Raw genomic sequence first — 21,753 nt, 5'->3', positions numbered from 1 at the left:
GAAGTAGGATGGAAGAAAGAGAATATGAACGGAGGTACAGTAAAAGGAATGAAAGGGGTTGCAGCTAGGGGCCATAGAAGGGACGCTGTAAAGAGCTCTAAGTAACGCCTACAGTACACCGCATGAGGTGCACTGGCAGCACTGTCCCCCTACGGGGAATAATATATGTTTAGCATTAATCCCTAACAACACTTAACTGATTGAATTGATTTGAGTGAAAACTACTGTTCCTATTTTAATGTCAAATCAATGCTTATTAACAAAAGGACTTATCTTAGGTGCTTTCGGATTCTGAACTTCGAAAATCAATGGCACCCTCTGAAATACCATACTGGAGATTTGTTTTTTAAGGTCATAACAATAAACGCTGTGTTTCTGATTGGTTCAACTGATTTTCTGCCAATGTTTATCAAGGCTTGACAAAGAGTATCAGATTAATGCGAATTCAAAAGTGCTTCTCAATTTCCCTGAAAGAGTAAATCATGCCACTTTCACCACATTACATTTTTATCAAAGCTCTAATGGAAGTGAATAAAATATATATATATATATATATATATATATATATATATATATATATATATATATATATATATATATATAGATATAGATATAGATATTATTTCAGGGAATATTAGGTTTCAGTAGACTCACAACAGGGCAAACTGCCTCGCCACTCCATAACATGTTGCTGTTGACGCGACATCCTGTTTGAATTGAGTTCATATAATTTGTTTTCAACCATAAACAAAAACAACCTGCCAAAAGTTTTGTTACACGAACCACCCTCTCTCTCTCTCTCTCTCTCTCTCTCTCTCACACACACACACACACACACACACATTCAACGTTTCATCGAAAATGTTGTCTTCCAAAATGAGCGTTTGTGTGTAACAGAGAGAGAGAGAGAGAGAGAGAGAGAGAGAGAGAGAGAGAGAGAGAGAGAGAGAGAGAGAGAGGGGGGGAACTGCAGACATATAGTGTAATTTTGAAAGATTGAAAGATTGAGAAATTGAGAGAGAGAGAGAGAGAGAGAGAGAGAGAGAGAGAGAGCAGAAATATATTGGAAACTTGAAGCGGGACTGTACTGAGAGAGAGAGAGAGAGAGAGAGAGAGAGAGAGAGAGAGAGAGAGAGAGAGAGAGAGAGAGAGAGAGAGAGAGAGAGAGAATTGCAGAAATATATTGGAAACTTGAAGCGGGACTGTACTGAGAGAGAGAGAGAGAGAGAGAGAGAGAGAGAGAGAGAGAGAGAGAGAGAGAGAGAGAGAGATGCGCATATACTGGTCCCATGCACCATCTTGCCAAATGACTCTAGATGGAAACCAGTGAGTCAACTTCTATACAGTTCCAGCACTTCTTCATACCCAACCAAAGAGACACGAACGCTAATGACCCCTTTGCTAATTTTATGAATACACTAGCACAATCTCGTTTCTTACGAAACTCCTTTGTAATATTTTCATCACTACAGTAATTTAATATTTTTGGTCTTCAAAAATACTCCTGGGAAACGCAACAGAATTTTCCTTGAATGCCACTCGATTCATCTTTTACCAACAATTCCCTTTTTCTACCATTTGTCTATGGTATTTGAGGAAATTGAAATTCCACTCTGTCTCTGTTAACCTAGGTAGTGAATCAGGTAGGTGGTAGTTATATGAATGTGGTTGGTAACGGGAGAGAAATAAAGTCACTCTAGACACCTGGTGTCATTTCTCATTGACCGAATTGCAAAACTTATTTTTCTTTTACGGCTTGTCACTTCAGCATGTTTTGGTCAACCTTCAGATCTATGTATATATAAATAAATATATAAATTTATATATATATATATATATATATATATTTATATATATATATATATATATATATATATGTATATATAATATATATATATAATCATATATATATATATATATATATATATATATATATATATATATATATATATATAATTATATGTATATATATATATATATATATAATCATATATAATATATATATATATATATATATATATATACAGTGCATATAATTTATATAGTATATATATTCAGTGCAATATCTCTCATTTTCACGCTAAAGCAATGGCAGACCCTAACATCTAAATACCCACGTAAATCAAGCTACTAATTTTAATGGTAAATACTAAACAAAGAAACAATATCCACAGAACTGCTTCTCATGTACTTAACCTAGCAAATGTCAAAACTGATACTTGAATCGTTCATTTCAGAACTGTGAAGATCTGGATAAATCTATAAAAACTATTCGGCATAAATAAAAGATTACGGGGTTATAATAACGAATAAGTACACATCTCCCCTTATGCAACGCTAGGCTACTTCATATTCTGGAACATATACAAAGCCTTCTTCTTTCCATGAAAGGAAGTTTTGGCAAATTACTCTTGTAGCTACCGTGCAGTTACCTCATACAGAGCACGAGAAATATATTTCCAGTCTCTTACTTTTTGTTTCTATGATGTCATCTGTAGACAATGAAGTCTTTGCCCACTAGAAGCTGAATGAGATCTGCGCTCGGCAACGAGAGACACATCGATAAAGGCTGAGCGGAACCGGAGGCGGTCTGGTTCGGGGCAATTTTTTTACCAACTCAGGAAATTCCAGGTTTTTTTTTTTTCTAAGCTTCACTTCAGCCCCTGATGGCGTGAAGGGACGCTTACTACGCTGGCTGTCCCGATCTACGGCAACGTCCTACCGTCCTGGGTAAGTTATGAGAATATAATCCCAATGATAAGATCTCCCACGCAAGACAAAACCGCCCCCCCTTAAAAAAAAATCCTTTTCCCTGACTGGGTGCGTCAGCAATGACGCGTAGCACAATCACGCCTTCATGGCGCGGGGAACACCAATCAATAAAATGTCTTACCTCGTAATCTCCTCCACCAATTTGCAGGGATCCGCTGCATAAAACTTGACGCTGAAGTAGAGAGTGAACGGTGACGTGCCTGGGAAAGAGAGACGCAATGACAATTATTATCAGTCAGTGGATGAACAACGACATTGCGCGTGTCTGGATGTCAAACTGTTCTCGGACAATGTGATTGTAATTTTACATAAATCGCGAGAAATTAAAAACGCGATGATTACACGAACAAGGTTACAGTCACGAAGGAAAGTTGAAGCGTTGGAGGTGCTGAGTGCTTTCGACACTTGTGACCAGTTGCTGTGACCACGTGCTGGTAATAAGACGAAAGTACTTATCATCTCTTGTGTTTCAATTTTCCTTTGTGGTTGTAACTTTGCTCATATATATATATATATATATATATATATATATATATATATATATATATATATGTGTGTGTGTGTGTGTGTGTGTGTGTGTGTGTGTGTGTGTGTAGTGTGTGTGTCAATACATACTTCAAAATATGCATAAATGTACCATTATTTAACGTATGCATGCATCTGACGTGTTACAAAAAAACAAACATGCATAACTTGCATATGTATGTATACGATATTATTAATTACAATGTATTTTATTTTCAACACAGCAGAAGACAAGAAATTAATCTTAAAAGGCAAACCACTGTATTTTGTCCTAGAACACATACCAAACTAAAAGATAAAACTGTAAGGGATAAACAAAAAAAAATTTCGGACTTTCTGAAAGGACAATGATCAAGTACAAAAACAACATATATCACCGTCTTGCAGTTGAATGTATGAATAAATGTATGAATAAAATTAATGCCACAGCAACAATACTCACCCGGCCTGTTGGTCCAGTGGAAAGCTTGCAATGAAGAGAATGAAGAGTTAGAGGAAAGAAATCGAATTGCAAAATCTTCTGGGGCTAACTTTATACATAATTTGGCGTCTCATTTTATGAGGGATCAATACGCATTGGTAACTGTAATTTATTATTTAATTGAGAGAGAGAGAGAGAGAGAGAGAGAGAGAGAGAGAGAGAGAGAGAGAGAGGCTGACACCAACCACTTAACAATCCAGTGTCAGGAGGTAATTAAGCTGATAATTAATGAATGCTGTGGCGTAGATTTTTCAGAGGGCGAGTATCCTGGCTGTGTGTTATGAACGCCCAGTCCTTATTCATCAGTTCTTTCTGCGGCTTCAAGACGTGGCTTCGAGGTGTACCCGAAAGAGATTCAGATTATGATCTGAGCTCTGAAATATCTATGCTGGGTACAAACAATCCGATAGGAATCTTCACCGGTTAATTAGATAAGCATCTGTGAGGACGACTACTCAAGGCATTCTGTGATGTAGATGGCAGAGTAAATCAGGAACTACAAAGAAAAATCAAGTGGAAATGAAATGGAGAGGAAAAAGCAACGCTCGTAAACAGACTTTACGATCGTTTCAGAATTTACAGAATTTTTTTTTTAAGTCGCCTAAAAGCAGTAGTCAGAATTATATTTCAGTTTCGGAGTCTTTGAGCCAACAGATTAACATTAAAATACTATTCGAATTTCTGCCTCATATCTTATCGTAGGGCAAAACTAATAACCACAATTTTCAAGACACTGTAGGAGTGAGTGGAATGTAGTCAATTCTTTATATTACTAAATGACAATATGATAATCCCAGAGGCAGGGACACGACTGAGGTTATTTCCGCGATGATGCCTCAGGTACCAAAAATACAATCGCCTCCCCCCTCCCCCAAAACACCCCTTCTCACATTTCTCAACCAACAATGGTACCTGAAGTCACTACGGAAAATGTACCACCTACCAGAACAGGAAGAACAAAAATTGGATATCAAATAGGCATACTTAGTAATCCAAGGCATGTCCCATGCGTAAAGGATGGAAGATTTACTTTTCCAATTCTCTGCTTGAAAGCACTCAGATTTGAGGAAATCGACTTGACGTCAAGCACGGTGGTGGGAAGGAGGGGGAAGAAAAAGATGTTCGCATATTTCAGTAAGGTACGCCTTCAAAAGATGCGCCCGGCCTCAATCAGGAAGAGAATTATATCCCGGTACGGTGAGTCAGTCTGTCTCAATCATGCACGGTTCGCGGAACACTTCAGCTAATACTCCTCTTTATTAAAAAAGAAAAAAAAATGCTTACCCTCATTATCATATGTCACTGTAAAATAAAAATATAATGAAAAAAACACGCGGCATATTTTCTTTCGTTTCTCCATTTGCACAATGGTGGTGGTGGATCACGTGTTATTAAATGCAGGAGAAATCAGGAACAATTCGGATCTGGATCGAATCCAGGGTTAGCTAATGAAGACATTGATTTTATCTCGAGACTACATCCATATAGAGAGAGAGAGAGAGAGAGAGAGAGAGAGAGAAGTGGAAACCTTACTTTAGATTTCCTGATCGTCTAACACTTACTGCTGTGATTGACTGAATGTCGAGTATTGAGGAAAAAAAACCCATATTTGCAGAATGGAGAGAGAGAGAGAGAGAGAGAGAGAGAGAGAGAGAGAGAGAGAGAGAGAGAGAGAGAGAGAGCATATGATGATGATGACGAGAGAGAGAGAGAGAGAGAGAGAGAGAGAGAGAGAGAGAGAGAGAGAGAGAGAGCATATGATGATGATGACGACGAGGACAACAAAACAATGACTCAGCAAAACGAGGTGGTAGCCCATCACCAGTAAGTATCCCAGTGGCCGCACCCCCCCCCCCAAAACATCGTTCATCGTAAACCCAATAATTTCGCGAATGATATTTCTCTCTAATGCCCTCATTATCAGGGGCCCCCCCTTTTTTTTCTTACGTTTTCCTTCGCTCGAATTCACCAGATCCCTAATAATTAGCCAAATGACGGACCTCTCAGGAGAGCATCAAACCTGCCATCAACGATAAAAATCGAGCACTCAATAACAGCGGCGTTTGGCGATCGCTAAACCACAAACCATAGGTTTGGAAAGAGTGTTTCGGTGAAATCCTTTTCTCTCTCTCTCTCTCTCTCTCTCTCTCTCTCTCTCTCTCTCTCTCTCTCTCTCTCTCTCCGTTTTAAATTTAAAGTCCTTCTGGGCTTCTGTAGGCTCATAGGGCAGGCGCTGATCTATGCCTTCAAAGTCCTCCTGGGTTTCTGTAGGCTCATAGGGCAGGCGCTGATCTATGCCTTCAAAGTCCTCCTGGGCTTCTGTAGGAAACTGACACTGAAAGAACAGGACCTTCATTGAATCGCAAGTTGACGTCCGAGGATATCAGATGAACGACTAAAGGCTGATTCACATTATACCATCACGTCACCGACACACCACGTCACATCATCGTCCCGACATCAGCCATGTCTTGTATTCACACTATCCATCACAATCCCTTTCAATCAGTTCGTGCCCAAACTCAGCGACTCAAGAGATTTTTAGCAGTAAGAAACTTGGCATTATAAGCACCGTCACGTCACGTCACGTCACGTCAAAATATTCTTTCCAAGAAAACGTGTCGTGATGTGACGGTGGATGCCGTGTCCTTGACGGTGACGTGACGTGATGGTGTGAACAAGTCCATTTAATTACATGTAAGAAATTCTCACCTACTTTGACGTGACGTGATATTATAATGTGAATCAGCTTTCAGTCACCTAGAATTTCCGAACCCCTAAGCATGTTCTTCGGCGCAATCGAGTGTCCTGTACAGCGTATAATGTTGTATGAAACTCTCAGCCGCGGCCCATGAAACTTTCAGCCACGGCCCGATGGTGGCATGCGTTGTTGGCACCTACAGTGGTGCCAGACGCACGATCATGGTTAACTTTAACCTTAATAAAATAAAAACTACTGAGGCTAGAGGGCTGCAATTTGGTATGTTTGATGACTGGAGGGTGGACGATCAACATACCAATATGCAGCCCTCTAGCCTCAGTAGTTTTTAAGATCTGAGGGCGGACGGGAAAAGTGCGGACGGACAGACATATAGCCATCTCTATAATAGTTTTCTTTTGCAGACAACTTAAACATTTGTAAGCAAAAGGAACGTGAGAGAAGAACGTTTCCTACATTGAATATCATCAGCGCCTAAGTAATTTCGTAATCTACTGCACGTTCTCTGGACCGAATAAAAAAGGCATTACTCTCGCTCTCTCTCTCTCTCTCTCAAGCAACTCGACTGGCTATATTCCCTCCTACTGAAGTCAAATCTTGATTGGTGCACACTCCTTGCGTCACAAAAGCCTGAAATCGTTGGCAGTATTTCATTCAAGAAAATGTATCTGCATTAGAACGAGTCATTCTGACGATACAGGAATGTAAATTTACCATAAGAAGGATTTAACTTTTTTTTTTGTATTCCCCTAAAACTATAAAATAGAAAAAAACAATTACAATAAAAATAAAGTTCATCTTCAAAGTGACTTTTGAAGGTTATTTAAGCCCGTTTTAGTTTTCTGTAAAAGAAGGCTATTTGTCTGTCCGTCCGCACTTTTTCTGTCCGCCCTCAGATCTTAAAAACCACTGAGGCTAGAGGGCTGCAAGTTGGTATGTTGATCATCCACCCTCCAGTCATCAAACATACCAAATTGCAGCCCTCTAGCTTCAGTAGTTTTTATTTTATTTAACGTTAAATTTAGCCATGATCGTGCGTCGTCTGGCACTGCTACAGATGCCAACAACACGTGCCACCATCGGGCTGTGGCTGAAAGTTTCACAAGCTGTGGCTGAGAGTTTCATAAAGCATTAAACGCTGTACAGAAAACCCGATTGCGCCGAAGAAACTTCGGCGCATTTTTTACGTTTCTTCCAGACTCCAATGTCGCGTAAATGTTTTCATTCCTTGTTTTTTTTTTTTTTTAAGGAATAAGAAATAAGGCCGACGGCGACGGCGACGACTTCAGCGTTTTCATTCTCGCTTTAAAAGGACGACGAACATTATGAGGATTAATGATTATGCAAAATATGGAGGCGCCGATGACGGTACCGATGACGAAGGAAGCGAAAAATCGAGAGAAATATAAAGTGGAATGGAATATAGAATTTAGGCCAAAGGCCAAGCACTGGGACCTATGAGGTCATTCAGCGCTGGAAAGGAAACTGAGAGTAAGAGGTTTGAGAGGTGTAACAGGAGGAAAACCTCGCAGCTGCACTTTGAAATAATTGTTAGGGGAGGGCGGAAAGCGAGATGGAAGAAAGATAAAATGAACGGAGGTACAGTAAAAGGAACGAAAGGGGTTGTAGCTAAGGGCCTGAGGAAGGGACGCTGCAAAGAACCTGCAGTAGTGGTAGTAATGCCTACAGTGTAACTGTAAGGAGCACTGAAGGCACTTCCCCGCTACGGGGTAAAAATAAAGTAATCCCGCCTTCCTCGAGTCTCCTCAGGAATGCAGGCACCCTCCTCTTATCGAGCCGTGCATAATCTGCGTTGAGATTTACAACTGGAACATCTACAACCGGGAGATTTACAACCTATCCCACCCTCAATTTAGCGACGTATCGCTCTATCTCTGCTGCCAAAACCCGGGGAAACAGCTGATAGATGAGGTCGGTGACCTAGCGTGGATCCCGAGCCGATAAAAGCACGAGGAAAATGGAAAAAAGAAAAAAAAGTGCTAGGCGTTTCGTCTCGCAGAACTATAATTTACACCAAGTGCTTGCTCATGCATACAACACCGATGCAAGCATCTAGTCAAGGGAACTAAAGCTTCGTTGGTCATGATGCCTTTCGCTTGGTAGGCCTAGTCAGAGAAAAAACATAGGCACATTTAGACAAGAAAAGGCCGGATTAAGATCCAGTATTTTTTTCCTTACAAATCCACTGGTCCAAAACTTCCCGTGATATCCTATGACCTTTATAGCCATTAAAATGTTCAGAAAGATCTAAAATGAAGTACACTTCCATTTTTCTTATAGGCATATACATTACATCATTGTTCAGTATGACCGATTATCATCGTCATCGCCTCCAATGATGCGTGACGCAATGGTCCTCTGTGAAATTTCGCCACTCGCGTTTTTTCTGTGTTTTGTCTTCCACAAATCTCCTCACTCCCAGATCCCTTTCTCATAATCTTCTAACTCTCCTGGTGCCCGCGGGAGCACAGCTAGAGCCAACACAAGAATACATTGGCAGTTGTTTAGGAGTTCGTCTTGTATAAAAACTGGTTGCAATTGATATAACAAGACTTGGCGCAGACTTTTTTCTTGCAAAAGATTTCCCACAGATCCAATTTCATTTGCGTCATCCACAAGGAGTTGATCGTGGCAACTAATACACAACTTAAAACTTATTTCAGGATCACCCCTATCCAGTTTCTACGAAGGGGAGATATTATCAAATAAAAAAGCTAAGAACGTAACTAATTTTGACAGTATTATGTTTCACGTGCATGTACATCTGTACTGTACATATCAAGCGATCCAAAAAAAAAAAACAATTTAAAAGTTCGCTACATTCTAGAACCATAAGCAAAAAACAAACGACAAAAGAACCTTTCTCTCAGACAAAAAAAAAAAAAAAAAAAAGTTATAGTGAAATTCGGCTGAAGGGCAAAAGGATTGTCATCAACAAGCTTGCAAAGGCCAACTCCGGGGAAGGCTGATTTATATATTATGTACAACAATCCCCTTTCACTTTATACATTTCATTAACGATAATGATGTTGATACGTGTCTCTTGGCGTCTCTTGGACGCCCCCCCCCTCTCTCTCTCTCTCTCTCTCTCTCTCTCTCTCTCTCTCTCTCTCTCTCTGGAACTCAGGTATGTCGGTGACCTTGAGGATGGAAGATGGAGAAGGGAGAGGCGAGGAATATACGTATTTGAGGCGATCACAGGTGGGTATGAGAGTATGCTGAGGTGTGTGTGTGTGTGTGTGTGTGTTTTGTGTGTGTGTGTGTGTGTGTGTGGCCGCCGGCGACCTTGGCGTTTGACGTCCTGGTTACTGAAGAACGAGAAGAGAACGAAAAATCATTAGATCAAATTATGATAATCAACATGCTAATTTATTGCGCCTATGTTTTCATTTTTTACGTCCGCCGCGGGAATATCTCAGCTATAATAATTCACGCTCCGAAAACGACCACGGTTCATCACCATCCTTTAACTTGATTTTGCTCCTTAAAGGAAGGCAAAGAAAAGTAAGGGGAGACAGGATTATAAAACAAAGACTTCTTCTTATTTTTCGCCATCTTCCCCTCCCACGGGAGCTGTTCCACTCAGCTGTGTGTAATGTCGAGTTTCGAATGACTTTTGAATTGCCTCGTCAATTGTCCTCGTTTTCTCGGCCAACAAAGGCGTCTGCCGAGGCCCATACATGCAATGTGGGTCAAATGACCAAGTCCCGTCCGAAGGGGTCAACTGATCAGACGGGCGTTACAGTTAACAGTTACCTGTCTATGGGCGGCATTCATGGGCGTCTGCTACAACACGCAAATTAGGGATATTATTATTATTATTATTATTATTATTATTATTATTATTATTATTATTCGGAAGAAGAACCCAATTCATATGGAACGAGCCCACCAAAGGGGCCACTGACTTGAAATTCAAGCTTCCAGAGAATATGGCGTTCAATAGCAAGAAGTTAGGGGAGGTAAGGAGAAATACAGAAAAAAAAGAGATCTCACTCATTAAAAAAGAAAAAAAAAATAATAAATTAATAAACAGATAAAAATGTATTAAAACCGTAAGAGGAGCTTTGCATGCAAAGCCTATCTATCCAGGGTGATGTTAAAATAAAAGGGACGAATCCTCTTCTTCTGACAAACAGACCAAATGAGATTCGAAATCCGTCTGGGTTCTCGGAATATCTCAGTTCTCATTCTTTTAAGGCATAAGGACGTGACGTAAGGCCTGGGTTTAGATTCAGAAAAATCAAACTACGTGGATGTTTTGTGAGGGAGAAGGCCTGATGACGCTTCTTCTTGAAAAATACCTGACAAGTCTGGCGATGACGTCACGCTGGCAATTCGTAATTAAGTGGACAATCGTTTGTCATGTTGCTACTGAGTTTTAGCGACTTGGCGGTATATTCTTCATGTCTCAGTCAACATCAACCGGAGAGAACCACTACGGACAATCTAAATTTGATTTCTGTAACAAAAACTCTCGTAAAATGGATTAAGTAGACGGCTCTCATTCAGGTATCTTTACCCAGGGAACGCAACATCACGAATTTGGCAAAAGTGCTAGCAAGCTATACTCAAGTGTCTTCCATAAAAAGTGTCCTTGGTGGACTGGATACAAAAAAAAAAAAAGCCTTCTTTTGGTGTCCTCGCGTCTGACATCAGCATTCGTCAAGCCCTCTGCAATGCACATTCCGCCGGGAATATGATTTTCTGTTCGCAAGAACTCGATTTTCCGTCGCATGTTGTGAGCCAGGTAAAAGGCTTCTTAGGGGTTGGCTGGAAACAGCGAAGACATTTTTGACGTTCGTTAGCGTCATCAGCTTTTGTTGCTCGTTGTTGCTGGCGCTCTCGCAAATGCTTGGGATCGTAAACAACCAAAAACAGACCCTTGGCACATTTGAGAAAATAACTGGAAACCAGCGTCTAATGATTCTAATCCCTTGCTCTCGCGCGCGGCATTGGTAAACCTCTTCGAGAAATATTCCTCGCGTCCTTCAGAGGCGACCCAATCCCTTTGAAGAGACGCCGAGAAATCAGCTATCGAATGTACAGAAGACAAACGCCGGAGACGGAGCGAAACGGAGAGAACAAGCGCTTTAATCGCTTAGAAGAGCCTTTGAAGAAAGTTATTGTCTGAATCCACGCTTTCTGCATCCTTTGACAAGTAAGGCCCCTTTTGTAACCAGGACCCGCTGGGGTCACCAAAGCAGAAGTTGAGAGGCGCCTCGTGTTAATGGCGAACAATGGGAACTCCAACAAGAATATTGAGAGAGAGAGAGAGAGAGAGAGAGAGAGAGAGAGAGAGAGAGAGAGAGAGAGAGAACACGTGATACTGGTAAAAATGAAGAAAAAAACAATGGAATTTCCAACAAGAATATTGAGAGAGAGAGAGAGAGAGAGAGAGAGAGAGAGAGAGAGAGAGAGAGAGAGAGAGAGAGAGAGAGATGTGATACTGCTAAAAATAAAGAGGAAAAACAATGGAAGCTCCAACAAGACTATTGAGAGAGAGAGAGAGAGAGAGAGAGAGAGAGAGAGAGAGAGAGAGAGAGAGAGAGAGAACATGTGATACTGGTAAAAATGCAGAGAAAAACAACGGAATTTCCAACAAGAATATTGAGAGAGAGAGAGAGAGAGAGAGAGAGAGAGAGAGAGAGAGAGAGAGAGAGAGAGAGAGAGAGAACATGTGATACTGGTAAAAATGAAGAGAAAAACAACGGAATTTCCAACAAGAATATTGAGAGAGAGAGAGAGAGAGAGAGAGAGAGAGAGAGAGAGAGAGAGAGAGAGAGAGAGAGAGAGAGAGAGAGAGCGATTTGAGTTTCTATATAGTCTTCCTGAATTTCTATACAACCTCCTAAAATTGCATTTCTACGAGCACGAATAGCAAAGAGCATATGTGATAGTTTCTCTAGATGAAAGAACATCACAAAATATTGAGCATAAATTATTCATGTTGTAATTATCAACAGAGGGGAAAATAATACGCATATTTACAAGCATAATTTTAAGCCGTGACTGATGTCTCCCAAATAAAGTAACGATCATAATTAATATAAATAAAGGTAAAAAATTGATTCACTTACATAAAAAAAAAATTAACAATACGCAGCTTTATCATGATCTCTCTCTCTCTCTCTCTCTCTGGCAAGGGAGGTCTGTTTCTTATATTTAAAATGAAGAATAACTGATACGTTCACTGTCTTTTACATTAAAGTAAAAGAATGCAGCTTAATATTTTCTATTCTCTAGAATAATATTTGTATTAATATTAAATTATGCGGATCTAACTCCATTTTACTAAAACTTCTAAGGCGAGAATCATTTGATTTTTATCTAATGCTTTACAGAAAATTCTGTCGCTAGTAAAGAGGTTTTCATTTTATTTTCTTCACAATAATAATAATAATAATAATAATAATAATAATAATAATAATAATAATAATAATAATAATAATAATAATAATAATAGTCACTTCCATTAACGCTTGGAAAAAATTGCACACGAATATCAATCGAGTCAATTATGTTTCTCAGTGCTAAGCAAAACTTGTTGGACTACAAATTACAAGTCAGTACCCAGTCTAGAAAACTGTTCAGGAACGCCGGCGATATTTCATCTGTGAAGCCAGGGCATCTGGCCTCGCAATCAATGGGTTATTGTAATGAGAGCTTCAAATAAAGTGAGAGGGGGAAAAAGAAAAAATAATACAAACTTGTATTTAGTGAATAAAAAAAATCAATTGTATCTTGCACCACATTCACCTTATCACCTTTGATTCAAGACATATTTATCCGTGATATGATCGTGGAAGAGAGAGAGAGAGAGAGAGAGAGAGAGAGAGAGAGAGAGAGAGAGAGAGAGAGAGAGAGAGAGAGAGAGAGAGAGAATAAAAAATGTATAAAAAGAAAAGCTATAAAGCATCTAACGATTACAACTGTCTAGGCGACGAGCCTTGAATTCCAGATAGTTTTGAAGTTGTCCAGCAAATTTGTTTTAATACCCCCAATTTTAGAGAACATTTTTGAGCTACGTAGCAGTCCTGGTAAATATTATGATAACATGAAAACAAATATATAATTCATATTCAATGCACTATTAAACAGAAATTTGAGCCAACGACAAATGCTCCTCATATGCAATTTTGTTTATTTTTGTTTTTTTCAAAGTTCAGCTCATTTGATTCACTCTTTAACAGACGAAAATGTGAAAAGAAAATTAGTTTATTTTACAGAATGAGTCAACTCTTCCTTATCCACCTTAATCCGCATAGCACATAACTCTGCACTAAATTCCTAGACGCTTTGAAGCGCACACCCTTAGACTCACGTAATGCAAGAGGAAATGTCATTCTGTCAGGAAACTTCTTCTAATGCCCTACACACACGCACACGTGTACGGCAAATTATGCAGACACAGCCCAGACCAACTTCTAAATGTCTCACTTGGTACTGGTAACAACCTGGCTCGATGTCATTGAACCTGCTTGCCTGCGTGCTTGCCCGCTTGCTTGGTTGCTTGCTTGCTCTACGGAGAGAGAGAGAGAGAGAGAGAGAGAGAGAGAGATTCTTCCTGGACAAGTTCCCTTTATTTATTTTTTTTTACTCACTCTCGCTCTCATAGCAGCATGAGTTCGTATTTATATGCCAGGTTCTGCCTAAAGTCACCTGAACTGATGTCTTTTTGCCCTTAGTCTCTCTCTCTCTCTCTCTCTCTCTCTCTCTCTCTCTCTCTCTCTCTCTCTCTCTCTCTCTCTCTCTCTCTCTCTCTCTCAAAAAAGACCGATGATCACTATGAGACCACAAAAACCAATTATATTTGTAAAAACCAGCGTAGTTGACCTTTGAAGATTCATCGCCACTTGAACCTACGAAAAGAGATGAACATTTCAGAACAGCCTCAGTAGCTTCCATTATCGGCAATTAATTCCCTAATTCCATAACAGCTTTATAGCTACAATATTTTCATGAAGCTTCAAACGAAAACTACACCAACTCTCTTAAACTATGGTTAGGGGCAAAAAAAAAAAAAAATGCTAGTTCGTCAATAATACAATTTGCATTTTTCGAGTCCTCATTTCAAATTTCAGTTGCCTTTCCAGTGGTTCTGGAGTTTACTAATAACCGAAAAATGTACACCAAAATAAATATAGGAGACGGAAAACAAAAATACACTCATGAAATAAACATAAGAGATAGAAAAAGAAAAATTCACCCACGACTTACTACCACTGAATATAATAATTGCTGCTATGCACTCTGCGATTTAAATCCGGCCAGACCTCAAGTTGGGATGCGGTGTGTCTGTTTCGACCCCCTCCCTCCCCCACCCACCTTTGCAGCCTAAAAGTAAACAAACCAGTTAGTCCCGTTTCACCCTTGCCAAATGGCTCTTTTTGCGTCATCCGTCTTTAACGAGAGGAGGACAAGACGTTTTGGCTCGGCGGAAAAACAGAAAAAATAATCGAGAAAATAAACGCTTGAGTTGATGCAGCAAGCAATAAGAGGGATCTTCTTCTTCTTATTCTTCTTCAGATACATAATGCATTCACGAGAGGAGTTTTGTCCCCCCACAGCGGAGTGACTGAAGGCTCAAATTTATGCAGTATAAGTTACAGCTGTTGGAGGTTATTCGGTTTTAGACAATTCCGCATTAATTACATATAAAAGTCAGCCCCGAAAAATACTAAATAATTCACTTTTTACATTGCTAAACCTACGAAACAAAAACTACCAAGGTATCTCACGACAATGTTGTTCTGTCTAAAGAGAAAGCTTATACAGAAGTGGGAAGAAAATGGTTCAGAATCAAAAGTGATTCTCTCTTCATCAATAATACTCGAAACTAGTAAAATATGCGCCGAAGTTTCTTCGGCGCAATCGAAGTTTTCTGTACGTAGCACAATCAAGGTCACCGAAAACAGACATATCTTTCTGTGGTCTCGGTTTAATGCAGTGTGAGCCGCTGCCCATGAAACTTTAACCACGGCCCGCTGGTGGCCTGTCCTATATCGTTGCCAGACGCACGATTATGGCTAACTTTAACCTTACATCAAATAAAAACTACTGAGGCCAGAGGGCTGCAATTTGGTATGTTTGATGATTGGAGGGCGGATGATCAACGTACCAATTTGCATTGGCTAGTAACTCGTTTCACCTAGGAAATTATACTGAATCTCAGAACAGAGATTTACTGAGACCTTTTACGTTTTCGTAAGGCACTTATTTATACGAAACTTTTTCAATGGTTTTCGGTCAATAACTGATACTTTGATTTTCCATCGGTCAGGCTTTGTGTCCTGCGAAAAAGACTTCCATATGAAGGTTACGGACGATGCAAAACAAGAACATATTCTCGGCAATAGGTGAAAATATTATTATTATTATTATTATTATTATTATTATTATTATTATTATTATTATTATTATTTCTGTCTTTACATCAAAGACATCTGGTATGTATTTGTCCATAGCTACGAATTTCAGAAAGCATTCTAAGCTTTCTGAAATTCGTAATTTTGGACAAATGCATACCAGATGTCTTTGACGGAAAGACAGAACTAATAATAATAATAATAATAATAATAATAATAATAATAATAATAATACACAGATAAGAACAAACTAACACAGATCACCAAATGCAAAAGTCCTTGGAAGAAAGAAAACGAAAGAAAATGCCACGAGAACCATGAAAAAGAAAAAACAGAGAGCGAATGGGTGGAAACCGAAGAAGGAAGAAATGAAAAGTGGATAAACAGGATGAAAGGAGGAGGAGGAGGAGGAGGAGGAGGAGGAGGAGAAAAAGAAGATCCAGGATGTGCCTAGGCGTAGGGAGGACTGTAGACAAGCAAAAGTGCCGTTACGTCATGAGGCGAGGAGAAAATAGGAGAGATTTTTCCAAAACAGGTGAAAGCAGAGAGAGAGAGAGAGAGAGAGAGAGAGAGAGAGAGAGAGAGAGAGAGAGAGAGAACCATCGATTTAGCGATATCGGTAACAAGTAGAAAGCGATTTCCAATCAAGAGCGCGGGTCAACAGTTACAGGCTATGTGTACCGTGGACACTTCACGTATCAGTTAGGAATTTCATGGTTCCATATTCTAGACAAAACAAAAGAAGTGTTTTATTTGACCAGCATTTGGCGACCTCTTTCATTCGCAAGGTTTTCTGCCACATTTTGACTATTGCTATCATTAATTTCATGGGTTCGTATTTGTTCAGAAAAAAATAAAAAACAAGTGGTTTTTCTTTTATCTGACTATCATAGGTACCCTCTTTCACTCACAAGATTTTCTGTCGCATTTTGACTTATTATTATTATTATTATTATTATTATTATTATTATTATTATTATTATTATTATTATTGATTTCCTGGTTTCGTATTTATTCAGCAAATTCAGCAAAAAAAAAAAATAATAAAATAAAATAAAAAAAAAGAATTTTTCTTGTATTTGACCACCACCGATAAACCCTTTCATTCACAAGATTTCCTGTCACATTTTGACTATTTTACTTTTATCAACAGATAAACAGGCGGAGTTAAAACAGGGCGGGGACACAAACCTCCACCCCTCCCCAAACAAAGGGGAGAGAGAGAGAGAAGAGAAGCACAGACCAAAATTTAACACCCACTTGGAGGGACTCTAAGTGGTACAATGCCCGATTTAAAAACAGTGATTACTTAAGGCACTCGCAGTTAAAGTGGTGCAAATAAGCAATACATAAATCAGGGACGACACCGACACCAACGCTTCAGATACAATAAGCTGTTTGCATCTGACACTAAATAATATAAAGATTACCAAATCGTCCATTAGAGGATATCATAAAGCGATTTCGCCGAATTATGAACCTCCTTCGAAGCCTGGGCGGACACTTCCGCCGTGTTCATATATCCCTAAATAGCTCCAAGAGACGATAGCAGTATATTAATGCCACCCATTCGCCGCCTGCGATTCTTGAGAGTTCTTTATTCCTACAAAGAGCCTGAATGACGGACGGTGACATTAAGGCTCCAACAGGAGGGAAAAGAACATTCGAAATGTCAGGGAACTATTTCATTAGAATGAAAATACACTGAGTAAACACCGCCATCAGACCAGAGATGACTATGGCGAGGCCTCAGTATAGAAAGACTGTTTTTTTTTTATGGACTGCACATAGATTGAATGAATGGAGGCTGATGATATCAGTCGAAAATAACAAAAGCACACTTTCAACAGCGGTGAAATGTTACTGATATACGGTTTTGAAATCCACAGAGTAATTCTGAAACTGACGGCATTCCACCCGTGCCCTGATCATTGCCAGTTGATTCTAAAAACGGACGGATCATAATTTTTTTTAACCAAATATAATACTGTGGCAACCGGGCCAAGAAACTTCAAAATGTTTCAGATATGAAACTGGTTGTGGGGAAAGAAATTCAACTTATAATTGCTCACAAGATACTGTTCACATCAAGATTTTGCTTGCTTGCTTATATTTTCGCACTTGGATCTAAGGCTTTGTAAAGACAAGCGTTTTCGAAAAGTGTGAAGAAACAGAAAAGTTAAGAGGACCCTTTAGTTATTACAATTGCATAAGTATCTAGTAAAAAAAAAAGTGATCAGTAGATTCTACATATATAAAAGAAATGTTTGCATATTCTTTTTATCAAATGACACAGATTCAGATGGAAACTGTTGCTAACATTTCACACTATATATATGTATATATACTGTATATATATTTCTGTATGTATGTATATATTTATATATATGTATGCATATGTATATATATACATATATTCACTTGGCTTTACAGCCTTCAAGTGTTCATTATATAAATACAAAGTTTCTACCACAAGAGATTCAGGTTCCCTTCGAAGCCAAAATTGAAAGCTACCAAAAAAAAAAAAAAAAAAAAAAAAAAATAAATAAATAAAAGAAAGAAAAAAAGAAAAGCAAACGACCCTAATAAACACTGAACGCTCTCTCTCTCTCTCTCTTAATCGGATACCATCAACCTTTATATACTAATATTGAACGGGAGGCGTCCACGCTTAGCCATTTAAGAGTTATTGATATTTTATGCAGATGAGATATTCTCGCGCGCTTATGCTGCCAGAATTTGTATTCACAAATGAGCGTCAATAGGCACTACTGATATAAATCGGGGGGGGGGGGGAGGGGGCGTCAGATGGTGATTCATAGGAGCTACTCCGGGCCTCGTCGATGGGGGGCAACATGCTATGGTCACACATTCATTAGGGAGTGCAGTAATAAGTAAATCTATTTCTCTCTGGTAAATGCGACTCATAATTAATTGGATTTCCACGGGGCTGATTGCCTGACTTCATAGGCGAGGGCCATTTCGTATTTTCAACACTAATGGCTTATGAATATAGATAACTATAGAGTTTGTTGCTTACTTCTATACAGTAGATCCCCATTTTTGGGAATGCCAAATAACAGAGGGTAATGGTTTTTTTCTTTTTGCATCATTTGCTCTTTCTAATGCAGAGTTCTCGCTCACTATCTCTCTGTAATTGTCTCTTTATATGTGTGTGTACATATATATATATATATATATATATATATATATATATATATATATATATATATATATATATATATATATATATATATATACTGTATATATGATTTTCAAACGATCGACCTCTCTTCTGTGGTCCACCATAATAGACTGTTTACCAGGTACATAATTCATAACTGAAATCAATACATACACATTCGGTCTTAAAAGTAACGTGGTCCTATCGTTCCATCCTCAAAACACACATATATATATATATATATATATATATATATATATATATATATATATATATATATATATATATATATATATATATATATATATATATATATATATATATATATATATATATATATATATATATATATATATATATATATATATATATATATATATATATATATATATATATATATATATATATATATATATATATATATGCATGTATGTTTGCGACCATTTGCCTTTCCAGATCAAACAGCAGCGGTCGAATAACGGCCGACCACTTTGCTCGCCACTCCGAGAGGCCACTTAACAGTGATCTAGTAACTCAAAGCAACAGGAAATGTTTGGTCTTGAAAATGATTACAGAGTCATTTGATAAGACACTGCGCGTAAAGGGGTCCAACTGACGTCTGCTAATGCGTGAGGATTTAGCACGCGATGAACTGATAAATGGCAGAGATCTCATTTTATATTTTAATTTTGATTGTATAAACAAAGCGTCGGTAGTTTCATCTGCTGAAGTATTATGAAATGAGAGCTTGAATTTCAAGTCAGTGGTCCATATGAATAGGGCTCATCTTTTGAATAATAATAATAATAATAATAATAATAATAATAATAATAATAATAATAATAATAATAATAATAAAAGAAAAATAATTATTATAAAATAAAATAAAAAATAATAATATTAATAATAGTTAAAAGAAAAATAATTATTATAAATAATAATAACAATAATAATAATAATAATAATAATAATAATAATAATAATAATAATAATAATAATTAAGAGAAAATAATAATAATTATTGTAAAATAATAATAATAATAATAATAATAATAATAATAATAATAATAATAATAATAATAATAATAATAATTTATTTACATTCAACCTCATATCTGAAAGCCTAACGGAACCTCGAATCGAACTCGGGTCACCAGCAACGAAAACTTGTTCAAATCACAAAAAAATGTTAACGAGCTGATAGATAATGGCTACAGACAACCCAGAAACGTCATTCTCAAAATCTCTTTGCGTCGAAAAATGCAATAAAAAAGCCTTCTAGTCTTCACCTCAAGCGAAAACAAACTACGGAGCAGACAGTCCTCCCTTCATAGCTAGAGGCACCTCGACTCTATGAAATATGTATGGTGTTTTGACAAATGGCAGCACATATCAGCGTCACGAGAGGCGCCCCATACTTCAAGGTGGCTGGGCTCCAGCCTGCAAGACAAATGTCTATATTCGTTTTATGGTGATGACGGCTCAGCTGATCATGCATCGCGATTTTTTTTTCTCCCCGGGGGTGATTTTCGGCTTCCGTAGGGGACCGCTTACCCAGTGCGAAGCCACGGCTCTAATAAACTTAAACACTGACACTGGAAAGTTAAGATTAAAAAAATATACATACATATATATATATATATATATATATATATATATATATATATATATATATATATGTATATATATATATACATAGCTTCATATTCAAAGAATGTTGAGCAAAAGCTTCAACAAAATTACCTCTTTTAACTTGAAGTTTTTTACATTATCAAGTCTCACTACACTCTCAACATATGCGCTATATCATAAAAGCTTTAATATTTACCGGACGAATAATGATTTGAAACATTATTGCTGATTTTCCGCAGGAGATATCCCATAGGTGGAGTTAAACGTTTTAATTTCCTATAATTATAATTCCATGTATACAAACCTATCCTCCCTCAACTGAAATTCCAAAACACAATCTAAATGATGAATGGTACGAAAGCAAACGCAAAACTGTAAGCGACAATCCCTGTCCGCCTTGAGAGTTCGCCAGAGGGAGGCGACAAGGATACACCGATTCCCATGTACGGCTGTTCCTCTGAAGCGGCACTCGACGGATTATCCCTTTTTCGAAAACCAGTCTTGAGAATTGGCTGCGTTCATCATCTGCTGTTGTGCTTGAAAGCATCGGACGCTGCAATTTCAGTGTCAATCAGAGAGCACAGATAATCATCTTCATAATTCAAATATATTCTCCATTACGAAGGATAAGGCCTTTGAATCTCGTGCTCGTAAAGCGAATTATCACTGTCTACCAAATCCGCCGATTCTCGCTTTTTCTATCTCTCGATATTTTACGTCAATTATAACTTCGGTAACATATGCACAAGAGACTTGTAATGTCTGTAATATCTTCATGAGAAGAGAAGAGGGGCAGTGGTTAAAGTTAATAGCCAGAAAGCCGAACCTTCAATTAGCCACAAACTAATTATTTGGGAAACTGTACGCTTATTTAAATGCCAATCCGTTCCCAGTAACTGATTCTTCAAATCCTTGGTTTTTCTTCTCTCTTTTAATGAGAAAATTCTCGAACAAATGCTTAAAATAATTATAAGAAAATTGAATATTAAAAGACATTTGTAGCTTAATGTTTGTATATAAAATGTCACGAGTGATGTGATAAAAATTCAAT

General features: G+C 38.1%; 1 protein-coding gene across 11 annotated transcripts in view; it reads right to left on the bottom strand.

Annotated features, from left to right (window-relative positions):
* Positions 1-21,753, bottom strand: part of LOC136850542 (band 4.1-like protein 4) — a 573,768-nt gene that overhangs the window by 76,935 nt on the left and 475,080 nt on the right. For 9 of the 11 annotated variants that reach the window (XM_067124130.1, XM_067124129.1, XM_067124135.1 and 6 more), the window contains exons 4-5: positions 3,740-3,763; positions 2,894-2,972 (exon numbers count right to left, since the gene is read on the bottom strand). In XM_067124130.1, the coding sequence (XP_066980231.1) occupies positions 2,894-2,972; positions 3,740-3,763 (103 nt within the window). The remainder of the gene's footprint in view (positions 1-2,893; positions 2,973-3,739; positions 3,764-21,753) is intronic. The other 2 variants (XM_067124128.1, XM_067124125.1) reach the window with 1 other exon arrangement.

This window comes from Macrobrachium rosenbergii, chromosome 22 (assembly GCF_040412425.1).
Source record: "Macrobrachium rosenbergii isolate ZJJX-2024 chromosome 22, ASM4041242v1, whole genome shotgun sequence".
Classification (NCBI taxonomy): Eukaryota; Metazoa; Arthropoda; class Malacostraca; order Decapoda; family Palaemonidae; genus Macrobrachium; species Macrobrachium rosenbergii.
This window is presented reverse-complemented; position numbering and strand designations above follow the sequence as displayed.